This window comes from Anticarsia gemmatalis, chromosome 8 (assembly GCF_050436995.1).
Source record: "Anticarsia gemmatalis isolate Benzon Research Colony breed Stoneville strain chromosome 8, ilAntGemm2 primary, whole genome shotgun sequence".
In the NCBI taxonomy this organism is placed as follows: domain Eukaryota; kingdom Metazoa; phylum Arthropoda; class Insecta; order Lepidoptera; family Erebidae; genus Anticarsia; species Anticarsia gemmatalis.
In genome coordinates this window covers 3,168,731-3,187,449 of record NC_134752.1, presented here as the reverse complement: position 1 = coordinate 3,187,449, position 18,719 = coordinate 3,168,731, and the positions used below count along the sequence as shown (strand labels likewise).

The window sequence follows — 18,719 nt, the reverse complement described above, 5'->3', positions numbered from 1 at the left end:
AAAATCATTTAGTAAATGTACGTATAACAATCCGTCGCACCCTTTGCCCTTCTATTGGCGCGATTGTTTGTGTACAGTCTGCTACGTGACGCGGCATTGATCACTCGCGTTAATTTAACAGCCATGTTTGAACACAATAACACATGCAATGGACATTTTGTATGATTATTATTAACGCTTTTGGAAAGTGATAAATGATGTGGACAAAGTATGGCAATCCGATTACGGTTTGATAATATTGGTCTTTATAAAACAACTCTCGCACTAAGCAGGAGTTTTGCTTGGGAGCTTTAGATACAACAGACGTAAAGAACAACCTGAAGGCCTACTAAGGATAGTGAAAACAAATTTTGATAAATATTGGAAGTTTGAAGATTGTTTATGGCCTTTTCCTACTCTATTCCGGCTACGAGCGTCCGAAATTTTATAACGGGTGGAATTGTGATACGAAACAAACGAAATTTCAACGAATATTCGTTTTTCTTGATTATAGTAAGGACTCAGACCCGAAACTATTTATTTGTGGATCACACAAACATTTGATCCTGTGCAAAACTTGAATCAAAACGGAAACAATTATTCGACTCCAGAAAAGATTCTAAAGTTATTTCACCAAAAACAACAGAAGAACAAAGCAGCAATTAAACTTCAATATCAAACACAAATCTAGCAAACACTAAGTTCAATTTCAAACGCATTCGTGGTCTGTTACCGCAAACACAATATCATGGTATGTTGTAAAAAGTTGTACGCGAGGGAAAACGCAGAGAGAGGCAATACGAGAAACTAACCATTAATAACACAATGCAGTGGCTCACATTGTGCTCATCTCGTAATTGTGATCGTAGTACGCTATGCAACAGATTTGTAAAAGCTTTTTGTTGTACTCGTTTAAAAGAAATTCTAAAGTGAGTTGGACTCTTTTAGATAAGTAAAGCTTATTTATATGTGTAATAGAAGACCTTAGCGTATAGGAACAAACAAAACTATTAACTTTATAAGAAAAACTAATGAAAAAAATAACTAACGTTAAGACATTGATTCCAGAAAATAACACCATCCCATAGAAAAGACTATCACAAATTTCATAAGACACTGCCGTTTAATCATCTCTGACAGTGTTCCGAAGTATTTAAAGCCTTGCATGCAAGCATCATCAGATAAGTAAGCAAAATAGACATCCAAAATAACAGTAACAAAATGCAGAGTAGAAATAATTTCGTACGACACGAGAGCTTCCTCCAAGACAGTTAGGTTATAAATAAGATTCATTCGCTACTTCCTTCGTTCTTGAGAGGCTATTTGTCATGTTTTACGTACAGTTAATCAAAAAAGACATCAACACATTCCTCAATTTAAACCCGACCCACAATTGATGTAAAAATTTCTGGAATGTGGACTGTTGCAAACACAAAAATTATGAAATAATGTTTTGAATGAATGGGAGTGTTTTGAGTGTCATAGTGACATTTACAATCTTGACAGATGTCATACTCGGGTGATTTCTAGTTTAGCAAAATAAAAAAATGTGTTTAGGTAGGAAATTACTGAAATTAGGCTGTTTTGTCTATTGCTCAATCATCTAATTAGAGCAGTTTGAAAAATATCTAACTACTCCTAAGTGAAAGAACAGAATTAAAATGCAGCATTAACCTCATTTTAAATGTAAAATTTTCCATATTTGCTAACATGATTATTACTATTAAAATCATGATAAGAAATCGCGATTAAGATATAATAATAATTGCGATGGAGCGTCGGTTAGAAAAGGTGAACGACCCCAAAACCCGGGCTTATCGTGCGGCGACTCTGCGGAAATGGTTTCGAATGCAAATATGTACAGCAACCTATCTGTGAATACACACAACATTTACTCGTATTAGAATTTAGTTCTAGTTTATTCTGATTCACATCTGTTGGTCTACGATATGCTATATTATACAAGCAATGTAGCTCGGTAGAACCCCAGAACTGATTGCTATTTTTAAATTAATGAAATGTCAAGTTGTTAAAGACAATGAATATCAATCCCAATTAAGATAACTATCTCAGTCATTCAAAGAACATAAAACACACAACAAGGTGGCGCATTTTCCGTTGAGCTTTAATTACAGATCCAGAGGTCTGAAACTACCAAATCCACTCTAAAAGGCACTAGAACACACACAGGCTTATTTTAATAGATCGTGTCTTCAAAGGCTGAATTGGCGAAATATCCCGAGAGCCAATCAACTCAAACGGGACGACCGAAATAGGAAATGCCACCCTCGGGAATTGGCCTAACTCAGAGGAATATATGTCCAAATGTGTGTTATAATAGTTAGCCTGAATTGGTGATGTGACTCCGTGGCAAGTAGGAAACCGTGGGAGGCGCTCGCTTCAGGCAATGACGCGGTTTAATCGAGGTTAAGATGTGTGCCCCCATGTAACGAGCATCGCGCCTTGTTTGACGCAACTATGCTATACAGACAGGCAAATTGGATGACTGGCTGTGAGAGATCTCCACACGGAACGTATAAACGAAATGAGTTCTATTACGGCACGCCCAATAAAACTGACCTTTTATAGTTATGGATAGGTGTTATTGGAACGTTAAACGATTCATTAAAGTATAAATATGGCCATTCAAAATAAAATAGATATTGAATGGATACCGGAGATAGTTTACAAAATAACGAAGAATGACGTGCGCTGTTACTCAATCTCTTGGGTGCTGGGCCACTACACATGTTCTGATGTTTTTATATCATCAAATTAAAATACCGACTGCTATATTCGTGTATCTGGTGAGCATCACTGGTCTATAAAATGATACTAAAGTACACAATGCGCATACGTGGCATTATTTTTAAATATTTATTTGTGGCTTTTAGAAAGGTGAACAGATCATCGGCCGAACGTTTAGCTTGGCAGCGGCCGGCTGGTGAATGGATATTTTCATCATGCTGCATCTGACTAATGATACTCGTATAATTATAGTATACATAATACAAACTAGTATCTTTTAAACGTCTAGCGTATAAATCTTGAATTATTTATGCTTTCTCATCGTTGTTGTGTAAACAAAAACAACAATAAGAACTGCTGCATATGGAAGACTGTCACACATGATTATGCAAATTGCAATGCTCGATTCCGATAGAAATGGTAAGTGCAGTACAAGAGATTTTTTCTCCCTGTCTGCTCTGCTCCGGCGCACGTATTTAGTGAGTGTTGTGTACAAAACGATCAAGATGTATCCGATCGGCTAACAACAGTGTAGTGGCACGAGGAATGTGGTTTCGTCAGTTCACATAATTGGTATACAGCATTACAATAGGATGTGTTATAGACCAATATTATTTTAGAGCTATAATTTTTGATAGTAAGTTAACGTTCCTATTAGTTTTTATTCATAGAGAGTCCGTTATAACAGAGGATTTCGAAAAGGATATTGAAATCCTCATACGGAAAAGGTAGTCATTCTAACATACTATTATTTATAATCAATACATCAGCATGAATTTGTAAACACCTTAAGGAACAGAATTATAGGATTAAAAGTCATAGTCGGTGTCCATTGGATAAATATTGTAGCCGTCTAATTAGTAAAATCACTTCTTACAAGATAACCTATATTATTTGAGTACACGTGTCCGCAAAGCTACAAACGTTTATTTAGCGTACAACAGTCACGCAAATCAAACATATTTGACCGTTAAAATACCTACTTATCTATCACAGAACCAGTTTTAAAACGTCTAGATAAAATTATACGAACACAGAGTTTTAGAGAATGAATGAAGAAATGGCGGGAAATTTAATATTTTACACAATAAAACTCATTTTAATATCGCTACAGGGAAGGGCCTAGGCCTAAGGCCAGAGAAAACAAGATACCTAGAAGGAGTAAGAAAGATTACTGGAATTAGATGATACGTTTCATATCGAAGTAAAATACCGTAAATACCCCTTATTTCATCGGGGATCTTTAAAGAATAGACAAGACCTTAAAATGGAATAAGAAAAATAAACCTTTTAAAGAAGTGCAACATCTAAACAATCGTTAAAAACCTCAGACTATTAAAGAGATAGAAGACTACTATCAAAGAACAGGTTGAAAACAAGTTATAACCTAAAATTAGTCGACTATATCAAAACAAAAATGTAAAGGAGGCGCGATACAAATCAGCAGAATTGACTAACCCTCGGTTTCTGGGGTACATTTAGCGGTAGTTTATCTATTCAATAGCGTTTTTTTATATGAGTTTAAACGCTATTGAATAGATAAACTATCGCTAAATGTACCTCAGAAACCGGGCGTTAGACATTTCTACCTGCCATTTCGCGGGCACCACGGCCGCAATGTTCCTGGAAACGGGCGTCAATATGCGAACTTTACCTGTTTTGAATACGACTAGCTAATTTAAGCTGAGGTTTCTGACTAAGTTATTAGTTTAGGATTTTGAAGGGCACATGTTAACGGTTTGTTTTTGATTATTATGCTAAAATGTATAGTTGAGGTACGCGAATTTGTGTACAGTGGTTTAGTTGTAAGACTAGTTGAGTATTTGTCGAAATAAAGTAAGAATGCGTATTTTACGGAATCAATAGGGACTAACATAACTAAAGCTCAGGATTTTGCGACTAAAAAGACTAGATTCTTTCTTGAAACACCACATCAATAAGATACTAGAACACGTGAACCACTTTGCTTTCAGAAAAGGACATATTATTACGACCAATGAAAAAGATGGGAGATACTTTTTTATAAATATAGAGCGGTTTATACTCCTATTAAAGACAAACACTGAAATCAATTATGTCTGTAAGCAAGTCTAATGTAGCCACAATGCCTTTTATAGAGCCAACCTTTTACATTTTAAACAAACTAAGTGATAGTAGGAACACACGACGCCCTGTCCAGGGCGCGGCTAACTGGGACAGGTTTGTTGCTAACTGTCTAGTCGACTGTAGTATAAGATAGTTGTAGGCTTGAGAGAGGTGCTTTCATTGTACAGGTAAATTGGAACTTGTATTGTATTCAGTTACGAATACAAAATGTATTTGTAACTTTTTATACAGAGTTGTATTTCGGTGATAAGGAGATTAAAAGGCTTATAGAAGAGGATTGAGGGTCAGTTTTTAAAGTATTTACAAATTAATTAGGTAATATGAGTGTACATAAATATTTATCCGTAATAAATATGGAACATTATAGTTTTCAGGATGCTGATGCTTAAACAAGTGATTTTCTGTTAACAACTTACTGGTGGTTAGATAATGCTTTTATTCCTAAAATACGAGCCAATATTACAACGCTCTGCAACGTTTGCATACACTTCATTCGTTTGTTTACGAGGTTTTAGCTGCAAATTTAACCCCGTAAGTGCCAATAAAGCAGTGATAGCCGAGTGGTTTAAGTTGGCACCTCCCACGCAAGTGGTCGCAGGTTCGAATCCGAGGCAACACACCAATGACTTTTCGAAGTTATGTGTGTATTAGAAATAATTATCACTTGCTCTAACGGTGAAGGAAAACATCGTGAGGAAACCTTGCATGCCTAAAATTTGTTTAATACATTTATTGAGGGCATGCAAAGTCCCCAACCCGCACTTGGCCAGCGTGGTGGACTCAAGGCCTAACCCCTCCCCCTCGTTTAGGAGGAGACCCTTGCCCTGCAGTGGGACAGATATGGGTTATTAAAAAAAAAAAAAAAAAAAGTGCCAATAAACTTACATGTAACAATGGTTAGTTTAACCTAGTCTACTAACTCCTATTTGGCAGGTTTTATCCCCAAACTATCTATAGAGGGAAGAAACTTAAACGTGTAGATCATAGAAACTTGGCGTACGCTACGACATTTCCGGAATTTTATATGTATGTTCAGAATGCGGACTGAATTTAAGAACGTCTGGAATTGTAGACAGGAATGAACGAACTGGATACTGAGGAATTTTACTTGAAGATTCGTGTTAGACAAAGAACAGACATTTTGTTCAAAGGATACGGAAGTCTTTGGTTAGAGAAGCAGAAAATTATAAAACGCAAACTGTGTACTACGGCAGTTATTACGAAAATTTACCACTGATTGTAAATGACAGTTCAAAATATAAAACTCTTACCCTCGGTTTCTTAGTACATTTAGCGGTAGTTTATCTATTCAATAGCATTTAAACTCATATAAAAAACGCTATTAAATAAATAAACTACCGCTAAGTGTTTTCAGAAACCAGAGGATATAAGACACACTATATCTCAACTTTATACACCAATAACCCAGCAATAACATTGTGTCATTATGCATTCTAATAGTACAAACTAAAACATTTATGATATCTTTAGAGAATAATTTAGCTTCTATATAAGGACACCATATCCTAATACCTTTTTTACAATCATATAAGTACACAAGTCCATCTATAACTTATAAATATTAATACTAACACCTGTCTGCCTTCGAAATGACGATATTAAGAACCAAAATTATATTGTAATTCCATCCACGTTTGTAGAAGGAAAACCAAAAGAATGGAAAGCTATGGGAAGTCCAATGACAATAACATTGATGACGTTATTGTGTAAAAGAATATAAGAATTCAATACCATTTATTGTATGAACGAGTCAGCTCGAGACCTATCCCGCTTGGAGTACTAGTCTTCGATACAAATAGAAACGAACCACGACAGTCGAAAAGAATGCAGATTTACCCACATACATGCATAATATCACGCCTTTTTTCCATAGGGGTAGGCAGATACCAAAGAACGCCATTTGGTACGTTCTTTACAAACTTTCTTTGCCTCTCTCCCATCCATACATCTTGGCATGACAACAGAATTTTTATTTACTTTATCGTCTTAAGGATTTTAGATAAGTAATCATATTATTTATATACAATCAACTATGTTTACGATATTTTATCGAACCTAAAAGAAATGTAGACCACATATTTAAAAGTTTACATAGCAATATCCATGAAAACATTTTTTTTAGAGGTACTTTGATAGTCAATTACATTTTTTTATATTTCATTAAAATCTATGGTAATTTAAAAAGTGGCCAGTCATAGAGCATCAAAGTTTGAAAATAGAGTAGTCAGTGTTTACACATGACAATATTCACCGATGAAATCATCGTTACGTTCAGAAATAGAGTTGTACCGAACTAACCAGTTCGTTATACAACGTGTCCCAAAACTCAACGTCAAAACGAAAACCAGAGCTAGGCCGAGTTGTGTTGGCTCTCAAAAAAATATTTAAAAAAATCCATCTCATGTAGTTTCAAAATGACAACCATTTTTGTAAAATTGCCACCCTCTGATGAGTTCTGTTCTCTGTGGCTACAAATGACTTCTTTTCTTGTTCTTTTTTCGTGTAAAGTATTCTTAAGTAATGCTCCTACAAATTTCAATTCATTATTTGCACACAACTTCATTGGAATTTCAGAAAATATCACTTTTATGGCGAACTATGCCGTGAAAATTATTTCATCATCAACTTTGACAGTCCGCCCTGAAAAATAATTGTACTACGATTTTTCGGCATGTACCCTTAAAAGTTGGCGCATTTAATGGGCTTTTGAAAATGGTATAACACTTACTAAATTATTTCATAGACGACGAGAAAATAAAAAAGTCTTAAGATAGTCGATATTTAACTCATTATTAGTTCGTCATAAGACTTTCTCAAAATTATTCTAATGTCATCTAGGCATTCTGTGATGATTTCGTCTTGGTCGATTTTGGATACGGCGGCCAGTTTCATTGAAACCAGCCAACTGTGCAGGATTTTGTTTATAGTGGGCAAGTGTGTGCACAATACACAGATACACTCTCATAGTCTGGTGGGACGGCTTAATCGACACGAACCGACGAGCAGGACCGACGGCTTCACGTTTTTAGAGGTTTCAGGTTCGAATTGTGGGTCGAGCCAAAAAGTCATTTTCATCATTTTGTTGAGATTGCCCGGAGACAGGAAGTTGAGGTTATGGACCTCCGTGCCTCGGAGAGCACGTGAAGCCGTCGGTCCTGCCCGTCGGTTCGTGTCGATTAAGCCGTCCCACCAGACTATGAGAGTGTATCTGTGTATTGTGCACACACTTGCCCACTATAAACAAAATCCTGCACAGTTGGCTGGTTTCAATGAAACTGGCCGCCGTATCCAAAATCAACCAGGACGAAATCATCACAGAACGCCTAGATGAAATTAGAATAATTTTGAGAAAGTTTTATGACGAACTAATAATGAGTTAAATATCGACTACCTTAAGACTTTTTTATTTTCTCGTCGTCTATGAAATAATTTAGTAAGTGTTATACTATTTTCAAAAGCCCATTAAATGCGCCAACTTTTAAGGGTACATGCCGAAAAAGCGTAGTACAATTATTTTTCAGGGCAGACTGTCAAAGTTGATGATGAAATAATTTTCACGGCATAGTTCGCCAAAAAAGGGATATTTTCTGAAATTCCAATGAAGTTGTCTGCAAATAATGAATTGAAATTTGTAGGAGCATTACTTAAGAATACTTTACACGAAAAAAGAACTAGAAAAGAAGTCATTTGTAGCCACAGAGAACAGAACTCATCAGAGGGTGGCAATTTTACAAAAATGGTTGTCATTTTGAAACTACATGAGATGGATTTTTTTAAATATTTTTTTGAGAGCCAACACAACTCGGCCTAGCTCTGGTTTTCGTTTTGACGTTGAGTTTTGGGACACGTTGTATAATATCGACAATGAGTCCGTACTCAAACCAGTTCTCACGGTGAGTCAATATCAGCACTATAAATCAACGCTTTCAATCTATGAGTGAGAACAAAAAATGTACTAGTAGTGTGAAAGATACTTTAGAGAAGAATGTTGCCAACTGCGATTGTATAGTAAATTCTTTAGTTGATATTATAAAAGGGTGAACTTAGTTTGTTCAAAGGGTATCGGGAGTGTATTATTTAGGGTTTACATACACAATGCAGCATTTTTTTATTACAATGCAAATGAATTTTTACTATAGACATAAAGAACTTAATAAAAGAAAGACATTACGTACTATTTGATTCAAAGCCGAAAGTTTGATTAAAGTGGGAAAAAGGTGTGATAATAATAATATGTACATATGTATGTATGTATCTAGCAATAAAGAATCACGGAATTCAAAAAAATCGATTCAAGATTAGTTCGTTAAACTATAAAACATCAATATTTACAAGTGACGTCACTTCCTTTACAAATCACACGCGAATTTACACTAGTTATCCGAATAGTAGTGGCGTCATAAGTTCAGATTAAGATTGATTTAGTTGTGCTATTTTAGTTTGAACAGTAATCCCGCAGCTATCTCAATTCTCGTCTGTTAGCGTCTCACGATGTAGGCTATAGGATTACTCATATGATCCACAAAGTACATGGGATTACCCTTATTATACATTATGTTAAAGATTGGAGGAAAAGCCGACTTTAATTCAAACACGCTTAGTTTAGTCAAAGCAAAGTAATTCAGACAATAATCTTAATTACATTTGTTATTGTAAGACTTGCAGGAAACATATTCGGTTCGGCATTAATCGGCCAAGCCGCAGATGAATGTTTAGTAAAAATGCCGGTCGACATCACAGTGCCTCAATGTTTAAACCGATTGTTAAAACGGACCCGAACCGAAGAAACTATGAACGGCACAAGCCGAACAAGTGCAGAAATTGCTTCAAGTTTTGTTGTTCCATAAATACTGCTGAACCTGTGTGTAGCAAGCTTGACTTGTGTTTGAGGAAACAAAAGTCATTTTAACATGCATGATTAACTGAAACAAGTTTGAGTGAATGCACTTCTGTGTCTCTCTACTAGGAATTTCACCAAGGGCCGTTATTTCAAACAATAGAGACAAACTTGGACTTAACAAAATCCTTATCTTACAAACTGCATTATATTTAGTGAATGCAAGTCTACAATAGTATTCAAGTTTGAGTAAACTAGTGGCACGGGACTCCTCAGGAACTGATAACAAACTTACACAGGGTTACACAAGTTTGGTCACAAGAAATTCACTTGAAATTCACTCGTACATTGTGAATTTTATCGTTAGTGCCTTCTTACTTGTAAGATAAGAGGATGTTTTAATAAAAATGGGACTTGGTATTACAGTGGCGGAATTCTATAGTCCAACAACTTTATAGTGAGCCTTTTACGCAAGGTTTCTCTGTCGGAGATATACTAAATTAAGCATTTCGAACAAGCCTGCAACCCAAAGACTTATGCTGCCGACGGTAGCCGGGGTGATACTTGACTAAATAGTATAAAGCTAAGTTGTTTCCCGCGTCTGTCCCTATATCTGTATGTATCTTTAAATTCACGCAACTGATTTTGATGCGGTTTTTTTTTAAAAGATTGGTTTATGTGTAAAAGTTGTAGAGGTTACAACTGTTAGGGCAAAGCCGGGGCGGGCCGCTAGTCCACTATATTTTAGATATGCTCAGTAGTATTAATTACAGTTAAGATAAATCCTCCATGCCAAGGCTCATTACTAAGTTGTCGGTATAAAGTACTTGGTATGTCAAATTGTATAAGAAGTATTTAATCGCGATAGCAACGCTTTCTTTTATTGCAATCTTAGAGATATCGATTACAAGTATTTTTGTATAAACTTGATTATCATTTCATAGCAATAATTATGATAGTGCTATAGTAATAACAATGTTTATGATTTAATTATTACTTGTTAGGGAACATCTATTATTAGCTTGTAGACCTTGTTTAGATCCAGTTTTCAATACGAGTTTAGGCTCAATGTCTTTGGATGAAATAACTACCAAACGAAGATATTTAGAAAATCTATAAGCTTAAAGACTACATATTTAATTTTGTTTTTCGGTATATACCTAAGTTAAGTTAGTTGAAAGAGTTTAAGTGCGTACCAAAAAATATTCGAAATGATTAGCAACTTTGGGCAAACAATTTTCAAAATATGGATTACACCTAAGTTGATATATTATCAGGGAACATAATCAGTTATTGATAAAAAATTACCGGGTCGGGCGAGGCTGGGTGCGGCGTTTATTGCCACTAGATAATGCCCACCGACGTACTTAGAACTACAGCAAACATAGATATTAAAACAATCGACACAGTGTTTCTAATAATTCTCAATTGTTATTGAAGGTAATAAGCCAATAAAATATAGTGTCTATACTACACTATAAGTTTTATTTAAGTGACCTGAAACCTACAACATTACAAACACAGCAATTGAACAAAATTCTCTTGTTAGTTATCGGAATTCTGCACTAAAAAAACGTCTTATGACTATATAAAACATGGCCTTCTCGATTACTTATTGTTATTAATTAGAGTTCATTTACTTCTAATAAATGTTGTAACTTGTATAGCAGCTACTAGCTGGTCAAACAGGCCAGGTGTGCCCAAATCACCTACATTTACGAGTACATTAATTGCCAATTAGATTTTTTACAAATGAGAACAGACTTTATTGCTAACCTATTATTGAAAGCGCGCGAAAAAGCGTTGTAGAGCCTCAGGCGTTTTATAAATCCTGCTGCTATTTGAGGCAAAGGAAACAATCTCATATAACGTCATTATGCCAAAGAATTCGCCTTGTTTTTTTATAATAATCATTATAGTAGGTATCGAGATACGAAAAATTTTCCTTAAAGACTAATTCATTACTATCTCGGAATTGTTTATAGATTTCATATACAAACATACCAACAAGTGTATGAGTCAGTCGGTCTTATAGCATTGGCGACAGATATCGATTGTGTGCCATCGTTATCACCAGTTATCGGATAAAGTTCGATAACACGCACCGGGCTAATCGACGCCGTTTTTGTATCGATACTATTATGTACAAACTGTCTCGCCGAATCTATTATAGAATATTTTTAGAGTACTTTTTGTAGGACATTCTTTGAAGCCTTTTTTACTGGTTTATATACGAACTATTTTTAAAGTAAGAAGTAGTATACAAGTAGTATTTATTGGCGATTTAATGTCGAAAGAGAGTAACCCCGGGTTTCCGAGGTACATTTAGCGGTAGTTTGTCTATTCAATAGCGTTTAAACTCATATAAAAACTTAACTAATAATGCTATTGAATTAACGAACTACTGCTAAATGTACTCAGAAACCGGGGTTTAGTGATGTATCGATACAACAGCACTATGAGTAAATATCATCGACATAATAGCAGCAATAGCATCAACGCGATCATCATGATACTGTAAAATATCACAAAAGGAGGCCTAACTCGACCCAAGTGAGGCTGTCAATATAAATGATGAACGAGCAAATGCAACAATTCCAACGAGGAAATGGGACAGAGAATGATTGTGAATTTAGTTTTAAGTACTACACTGGCCTCTAATAAAGATTAGAAATCTAGAAAACAAGTCTTTTGGCAAAAGATGCAAATTAATCTGCGTGTAATTAATGTGTTGACTCGTTCGAGTTAAAACGAACCGCAGAAGCTAAATAACACGAATATTTTATTGACTAAGGTATGTTGTATACACATTGTTTTGTGTAAGAACGCAGGATGGGTTGAACTATCACGGAAAATTATACGTTTCTCGTTTGATGGTATTTATGATTGACCTTCAGGAGATGTTGGTGCAATGACTAAAGTACAATACTAAGCTAAGGATTTAAACAATCGGAATAGGATATCATAATAAATAGCGACAATACACAGTGAAACATTTTTTGGAGTATGCAAATTCCATTTTGAATCCATTATATTATAACTAAATTAAAAGTACAAACGAAGCCTAATAAACTGTTGAACGTAGAGCGTTTCAAATCTTTTCTCAATTAATACGTCGACAAATACAATTTGAAAGTTCAATAACTTCATAAAACCTGTTTAGTTTATGGATGCCATCGATTGGTATAGTTGTAGTTGATTTGAAACAATATTAAGACCTTGATTTCAATCTATGGAGTCGCATCGTACAGTACTTCACAATTGGGAGCGTCAATAGAATCCAATAGGCATTCTGTTTTCTCTGAATGACGGCTCTTTATTGATGACATGTGACCCATTTGGTCCCGTTTCATTGAGCGTAATTATCTTTTTAGCACGAGTCTATAGTACAGAATTTCGCATAAATTGATTCAGCGGTTTTTTTGCGTGAATGCGTGATTGAGGCTAGTTCATAATTACGACACATAAATTGAATAATGAGCACTGGGAAATGTAATTTATTTGACAGATTGATGTTATCGTGTTTTAGTATATTTTGTATCCACTATCCAGCGTAAGTTTGATAGTTATGGGTGCATTGGGAGTGTGAGTGCATAGAGTTAAATACGACCAAATGTTATACGTGTTCAGGGATCCTAGTAAAGACAAACTTTGTGAGATCCACAAGCAATCGATCTCAGTTAAACTGCAAATCGTAATTCGTGTAAGATCATTCTCAACAGAGGTCTAACTATGGTTCGTGAAACGAGATTTCGTACAATTTTAAGGTGTTACCTTACTCTATTTAATTTTGACACGGAGTAAGCAGTATCGAATAAGCTTGCCTTATATTCTTGTACCATAGTTCCACCGATATTTTACAACGAACTGTGATAAGAAACATACGAAACTTCAACGAATATTCGTTTTTGTTCAGATAGGCCCTAAGGATTTGTTACCACGGGCTTTATGTTTAATACAAACATCAGAAATCATAACTAACTAACGTAATTTTAACCCATTAGATAGGTAAACACATTCTGCACACCAAAAACCAATGTATCATGATAAAGTTATGTCGCAACATGACCATGGCCTGTTTTAGTCACTGAAAACTATACGTACTATAAAAATTACACGCAGCCTAATCTGAAGGCAAATAAAAAAGGGCGATAACACCTACAAACATTTTGTAATCAGTAGACAAAGCCTGAATGTAAGATATGATTTGTAAAAAGAGGTTATTGTTTTGTGTTACGAGTTAAAAGTACTGATTATGAGTTTTTATTGAAAGAATTGTCTGGAATATGGGTGTGTATACTATACTATTAGAAGTGATAATCAAGTGAGGTCTATCAAAAGTTAAAGCTTTGTTACAGATATTTGAAGTACCTATTTATCGGGCGGTTTTAAGTTAGCAAATTTTCACTATCATTCTCTTATTCACAGAACGTGTTTCGTGATATATCATGTAAGTATGTTCATCTATAGTATACTATAATACTATCTATACTAATATTATAAAGCTGAAGAGTTTGTTTGTTTGATTGTTTGTTTGTTTGTTTGAACGCGCTAATCTCAGGAACTACTGGTCCGATTTGAAAAATTCTTTCAGTGTTAGGTAGCCCATTTATTGAGGAAGTCTATAGGCTATATATCATCACGCTACGACCAATAGGAGCAGAGTAATAGTAAAAAATGTTACAAAAACGGGGAAAATGATGACTCATTCTCTCTTATATGACGCAAGCGAAGTTGCGCGGGTCAGCTAGTTAAACCTAAGAGGAAAAATAAGTCCAAAAGTGCGTTGATAAAAACTAACAATACTGAATGAAAAGACTAAACAAATAGGCATTTCAATTGTTAAAAACCTATCTGCAAGTTTACAATCAATTTTTAACATAAGGTAGATTAGTATCTCTATAGGAAAAGGTGTGTTATTGTGTAGGTATGAAGATGAGTACTGATCATCAGTCGGTCGTAGGTTATCATAAAATCTGCATTATCGTAACTTTAGTCTCAATGAACCGAGCACAATAGGCTAGAAGTTAAGGAGTGTACGGTGCAAGGCCGCGGGTTGCCATCCGACCTCGATGAATAATTGTGATAAACTAACCACAAAAGCAGTAACTACTTATTAGAATATTAGTAATACACAAGGCATTGGTACTTCCCATAGAATGAATGAAAAAAATGTATTAATATCTCTAAATTCATTGATTTTTAGTAAGATTTCTGTAAAGTTAGACATAGGATTATTTTTCTACACCTACTAATATTTTAAAGAGGGAAGATTTGTATGTAAGTATTTTTGTAAGAAATTGGCTCCAAAAGTCGACGATTTTAAAATGTCTTTCACCATTCGAATGCTACATTATCACTGATTAGTAAAGGCTGTTTTAATTGCAAGAAAAATGATGATCGCTACTAAAATTACAATAATGTTTGTCCACTCTTGCGAAAGTGTTATGGCCCGCTAGTTTATGGCAATTACAGAACACTCATTTTCAAATGCAATTCAAGTCGAAAATGAATAAACAATTACCAAAATTGATACATACTGCAATAAAAACAAACCATTAACAACACAAAATTACCCTAATTCTCGGTACATAAAAAATCCATACATAGTATTCAGTAAATAATGAGTGTGTAGTGTTTGTATTATATGAAAATGTGTGTCATAATTACTCATTGTAGGTGTTTCTCACAGAACGTCATTATATCATAGCACTGAGACGGGTTTTTGTCATCGGTTGCAACGCAATGCTAATAAAATGGAGGAAAATATTTTGCATTTTTTGTTTGTACTTGCAAATGGTCTGTAGATGTAGTTTTTTAGCGGTATAATAATTTATATCACAAGTAATGTTAGGGGGATAAGAAATTTGATATAATTAGCAAGTTCTGGTTTCATGTACAAAATGTTTAATAAAGGACATAAAATTATTTTCAAACATACTATTTAAATATGTAATATTGGTAAGAAGACGTACATCGGAATGTTTCATAGTTAGTATTATATTCTTTAAATTTTACTACCTACAACTACTCATAATGCAAAACTGAACTAGTCTATATTTCAAACAAAATTACTTTGCGTTAAATAAAACTGACATTCTTAACTACTCCAACGTGATTGATTAGTTCCTTAACACAAATTCAGTTCATTACATATTCATTCAGAAATTAAAGTACTGACTAGGGTTGGTCGGCTTTTTAAAAAATCTATTTCAGATTTTCTGTATCTGTGGTAGATTATAATGGCCAGTGTTTCTCATTCTTACTAATTGTTTTAAAAGTTTGAAGCACATTCCTTTCCAATGATAAGGTTTAGGAGTGCTGTGTTATCAGTATAATGAGGCAAAACATTACTCAAGTATGTATTAAGTAATTCCTTGTAATAACCTTCAGTTTAAAGGACACTAACAATCAGTACACACCAAGTATGAACTTAAACCAACTTCTGAATTAAACTTTCTAAAGTATAAAGCTATCTATACAAATGTCTACATGCTAAGTACATACCTTGCGGAACGCAAACAGTTCATTTTGAAGTTTCTGCCTTTCAGCAGAGGGCTGCTGCCCCTTGCCGCGTATGAACTTTAGCATTCTGCCGGCCTGTAACAAAACAAGCACTTAGCACACTTCACAGACACCACAAAAACAAAAACAGACAGACAGAACACTACCCCCACCATTATAATTTCATGCTTGTGCGCGCGAACACTTGTACACCGACCGGCATCGAAAAGCCGACTGAGTTTTATAGCTTGTTAGCTCATGCCCGCCGATACGATCACCTAGCCCCCGCACCGAGATAATAACACGAGCTACACTCGGAATCGCAAGATAACCGGCTTTCAGATAACACGATCGATACGGCCCAAATACCGAAAAATATCCAAATTATAGCGTCTTTAAAACTATTTCAAAATTATGGCCACTGCCTGGAGACAACGCCTGCCAAACAGGTTACACGTACAATAATAATACAATGTTTTGAGTAACCTGTGAATGAGCGTTGGTAGATAAATAAAGTGTACGTACCCGTAGACGACAGTTTGAAGGGTTTTAGTGATAAAATCCAAAATTAGAGGGATGACAGACGAGTCACAAACGGCGTCAGAAATACACACAAACATGAAAATTCACTCACAAATTCATGGACGCACGCATGCACAACGCACCCACACTAACGTCGCGATGTGACGTGACTGGTTTTATGTGTTACCATAAAATAGCCGTGATTACCTCAAAAAAATAATTGAATTAGGTAAAATTTATTCGGAACTTAAAAGTCAAATATGCTGCTATCTTATAATATATAAGTTCTAACAACAATGAACTATGTACTTCGCGAAATGATACTTGGGTATTTTTAGTATAAATTATTAATTTGAATAACAACAATAACAAGTTGCAACAATGAAAGTTAAGTAAAATTTTTTAGACATTGTGTTTGTTTCAAATAAAATGAAATTGAAGTGGTTGTAATTAACATTAGTAGATAAATATAAAGCACGTACCCACAATAAAATATTTTGGTAAGCATTTTCTGGGTCATAGTTATATTTTTACAATCAAAGCATTTATTTTTTTACATGGCAATACTAGTGATGCGTTCCAACATATAGAAATAGTAAGTGCAGTAGCATTGTCATTTTTAATGTCTAGCGACTAGCATATCTTGTGAAAAATAATGGATAGCTGTAATTTACTTTTAGACCTTGTAATTTTGAGCTTATATAATTTCTATGCAATTCTTACCAAAGGTACGTATAAATGATGGGACATGGGAAATGTAATGATGAGTGCATTTTTGCGTTTGTTATTATTAAGCTTTTTGAACGCACCTACCACAGATTACATAATTTAAAATGACCGACAAAAATAAGCATGAAATAAATACTGATGTATCTTTGTCTTTATTAATATATAAGCTAATGCGAAGCCTGTAGAAAGCGATATGGCTTAATGAGTATGTTTAAATCTATGGGTAAGCATTGTGATCTCAATAAAAAGCAAGTTACTTTTTCAAGACATTTTGCCTTTATTTTTTTAACAGGCGCTTCTTCAATCATACAGAGTTTTTGCAATATGCGGTGCAATGACAATGCAATGTGGTTTTGAAACACATCAAGTTCCTGTATTCACTCACACATGTACACAGATTTGCATAGTTCTTAGTGTGCGAACATCTCAGCGTTGCTATAACCAAACAATTTTACAAAATAAATAATCAAGCACTTTTTTATTAAGACGCACCCCAGGCTGTTCTTCCAAAGATAAATCACTCATTTTGGCTCAGTTTTAATGTTGATTTGTTAACACAGAAACGTTCTTTCCGCATGTGTCGCAATCGATGGTTGTCGGCGTAATCCTCCCTGTTTAGTCTGTGGTTTTCACCCTCGCCTATATTCGAGGGGTGGGTGCGTTTTCTTTTTTTTAATCTCCGCGCTGACATATTGTCTTTTGAGAGTTTTGTTGAAAATAATTGGGTGAAATAAAATTTAGTTATTAATAGTTTTAATGGAGCTGTATGTACACGGCTATTATTTTGTTACCTTTGTTTAAAGCCGTTCCGTTTATTTCTTTTAGATTGTTGCAGACATGGGTACTTACCTACGCCTAATCTGTGTCTATACTTAAGCAAGAATTAGGACTAAGACAGCACCTAGCAGTTATACCTAACGTAGATAATCTTATAGGTATACCAGTGGGGTAAGATTTTCCCAGATTCAGATTAAGTATTCCTCGAAATATGTTCTAGAGACGAATGTTACTTCTTTATCTTGTCCTTATCCCACGTTCAGTTTAATAATAAAAAAAATATGTTTTATCAACTCCATACACCATCAACAAACAAATTACAATACTTACTTTATTTGCTGTGTACATAATATGGAAATAATTAACATAATACAGGGGCTCGCAATTAAGTCGGAATCGCTACAGTTTCGTCCTTACATTTGAATATTTCGCGTCCACATTTCAACTTGGGTTCTAGATCATAATTAATAATTTATGAAGGATGATAATCCTGGTT

The 18,719-nt window shown here is 34.8% G+C and overlaps 1 protein-coding gene across 7 annotated transcripts in view; it reads right to left on the bottom strand.

Annotated features, from left to right (window-relative positions):
- The window catches only part of l(2)gl (LLGL domain-containing protein l(2)gl), a 68,410-nt gene extending 50,448 nt beyond the window's left edge, over positions 1-17,962 (bottom strand). For 2 of the 7 annotated variants that reach the window (XM_076117140.1, XM_076117139.1), the window contains exons 1-2: positions 17,939-17,962; positions 16,199-16,291 (exon numbers count right to left, since the gene is read on the bottom strand). In XM_076117140.1, the coding sequence (XP_075973255.1) occupies positions 16,199-16,282 (84 nt within the window). In that variant the 5' untranslated portion in view covers positions 16,283-16,291; positions 17,939-17,962. Of the gene's footprint in view, positions 1-16,198; positions 16,292-16,368; positions 16,512-16,720; positions 16,880-17,938 lie in introns of those variants that run through there. The other 5 variants (XM_076117133.1, XM_076117135.1, XM_076117136.1 and 2 more) reach the window with 4 other exon arrangements.
- Between the last annotated feature and the right edge of the window lie 757 nt (positions 17,963-18,719).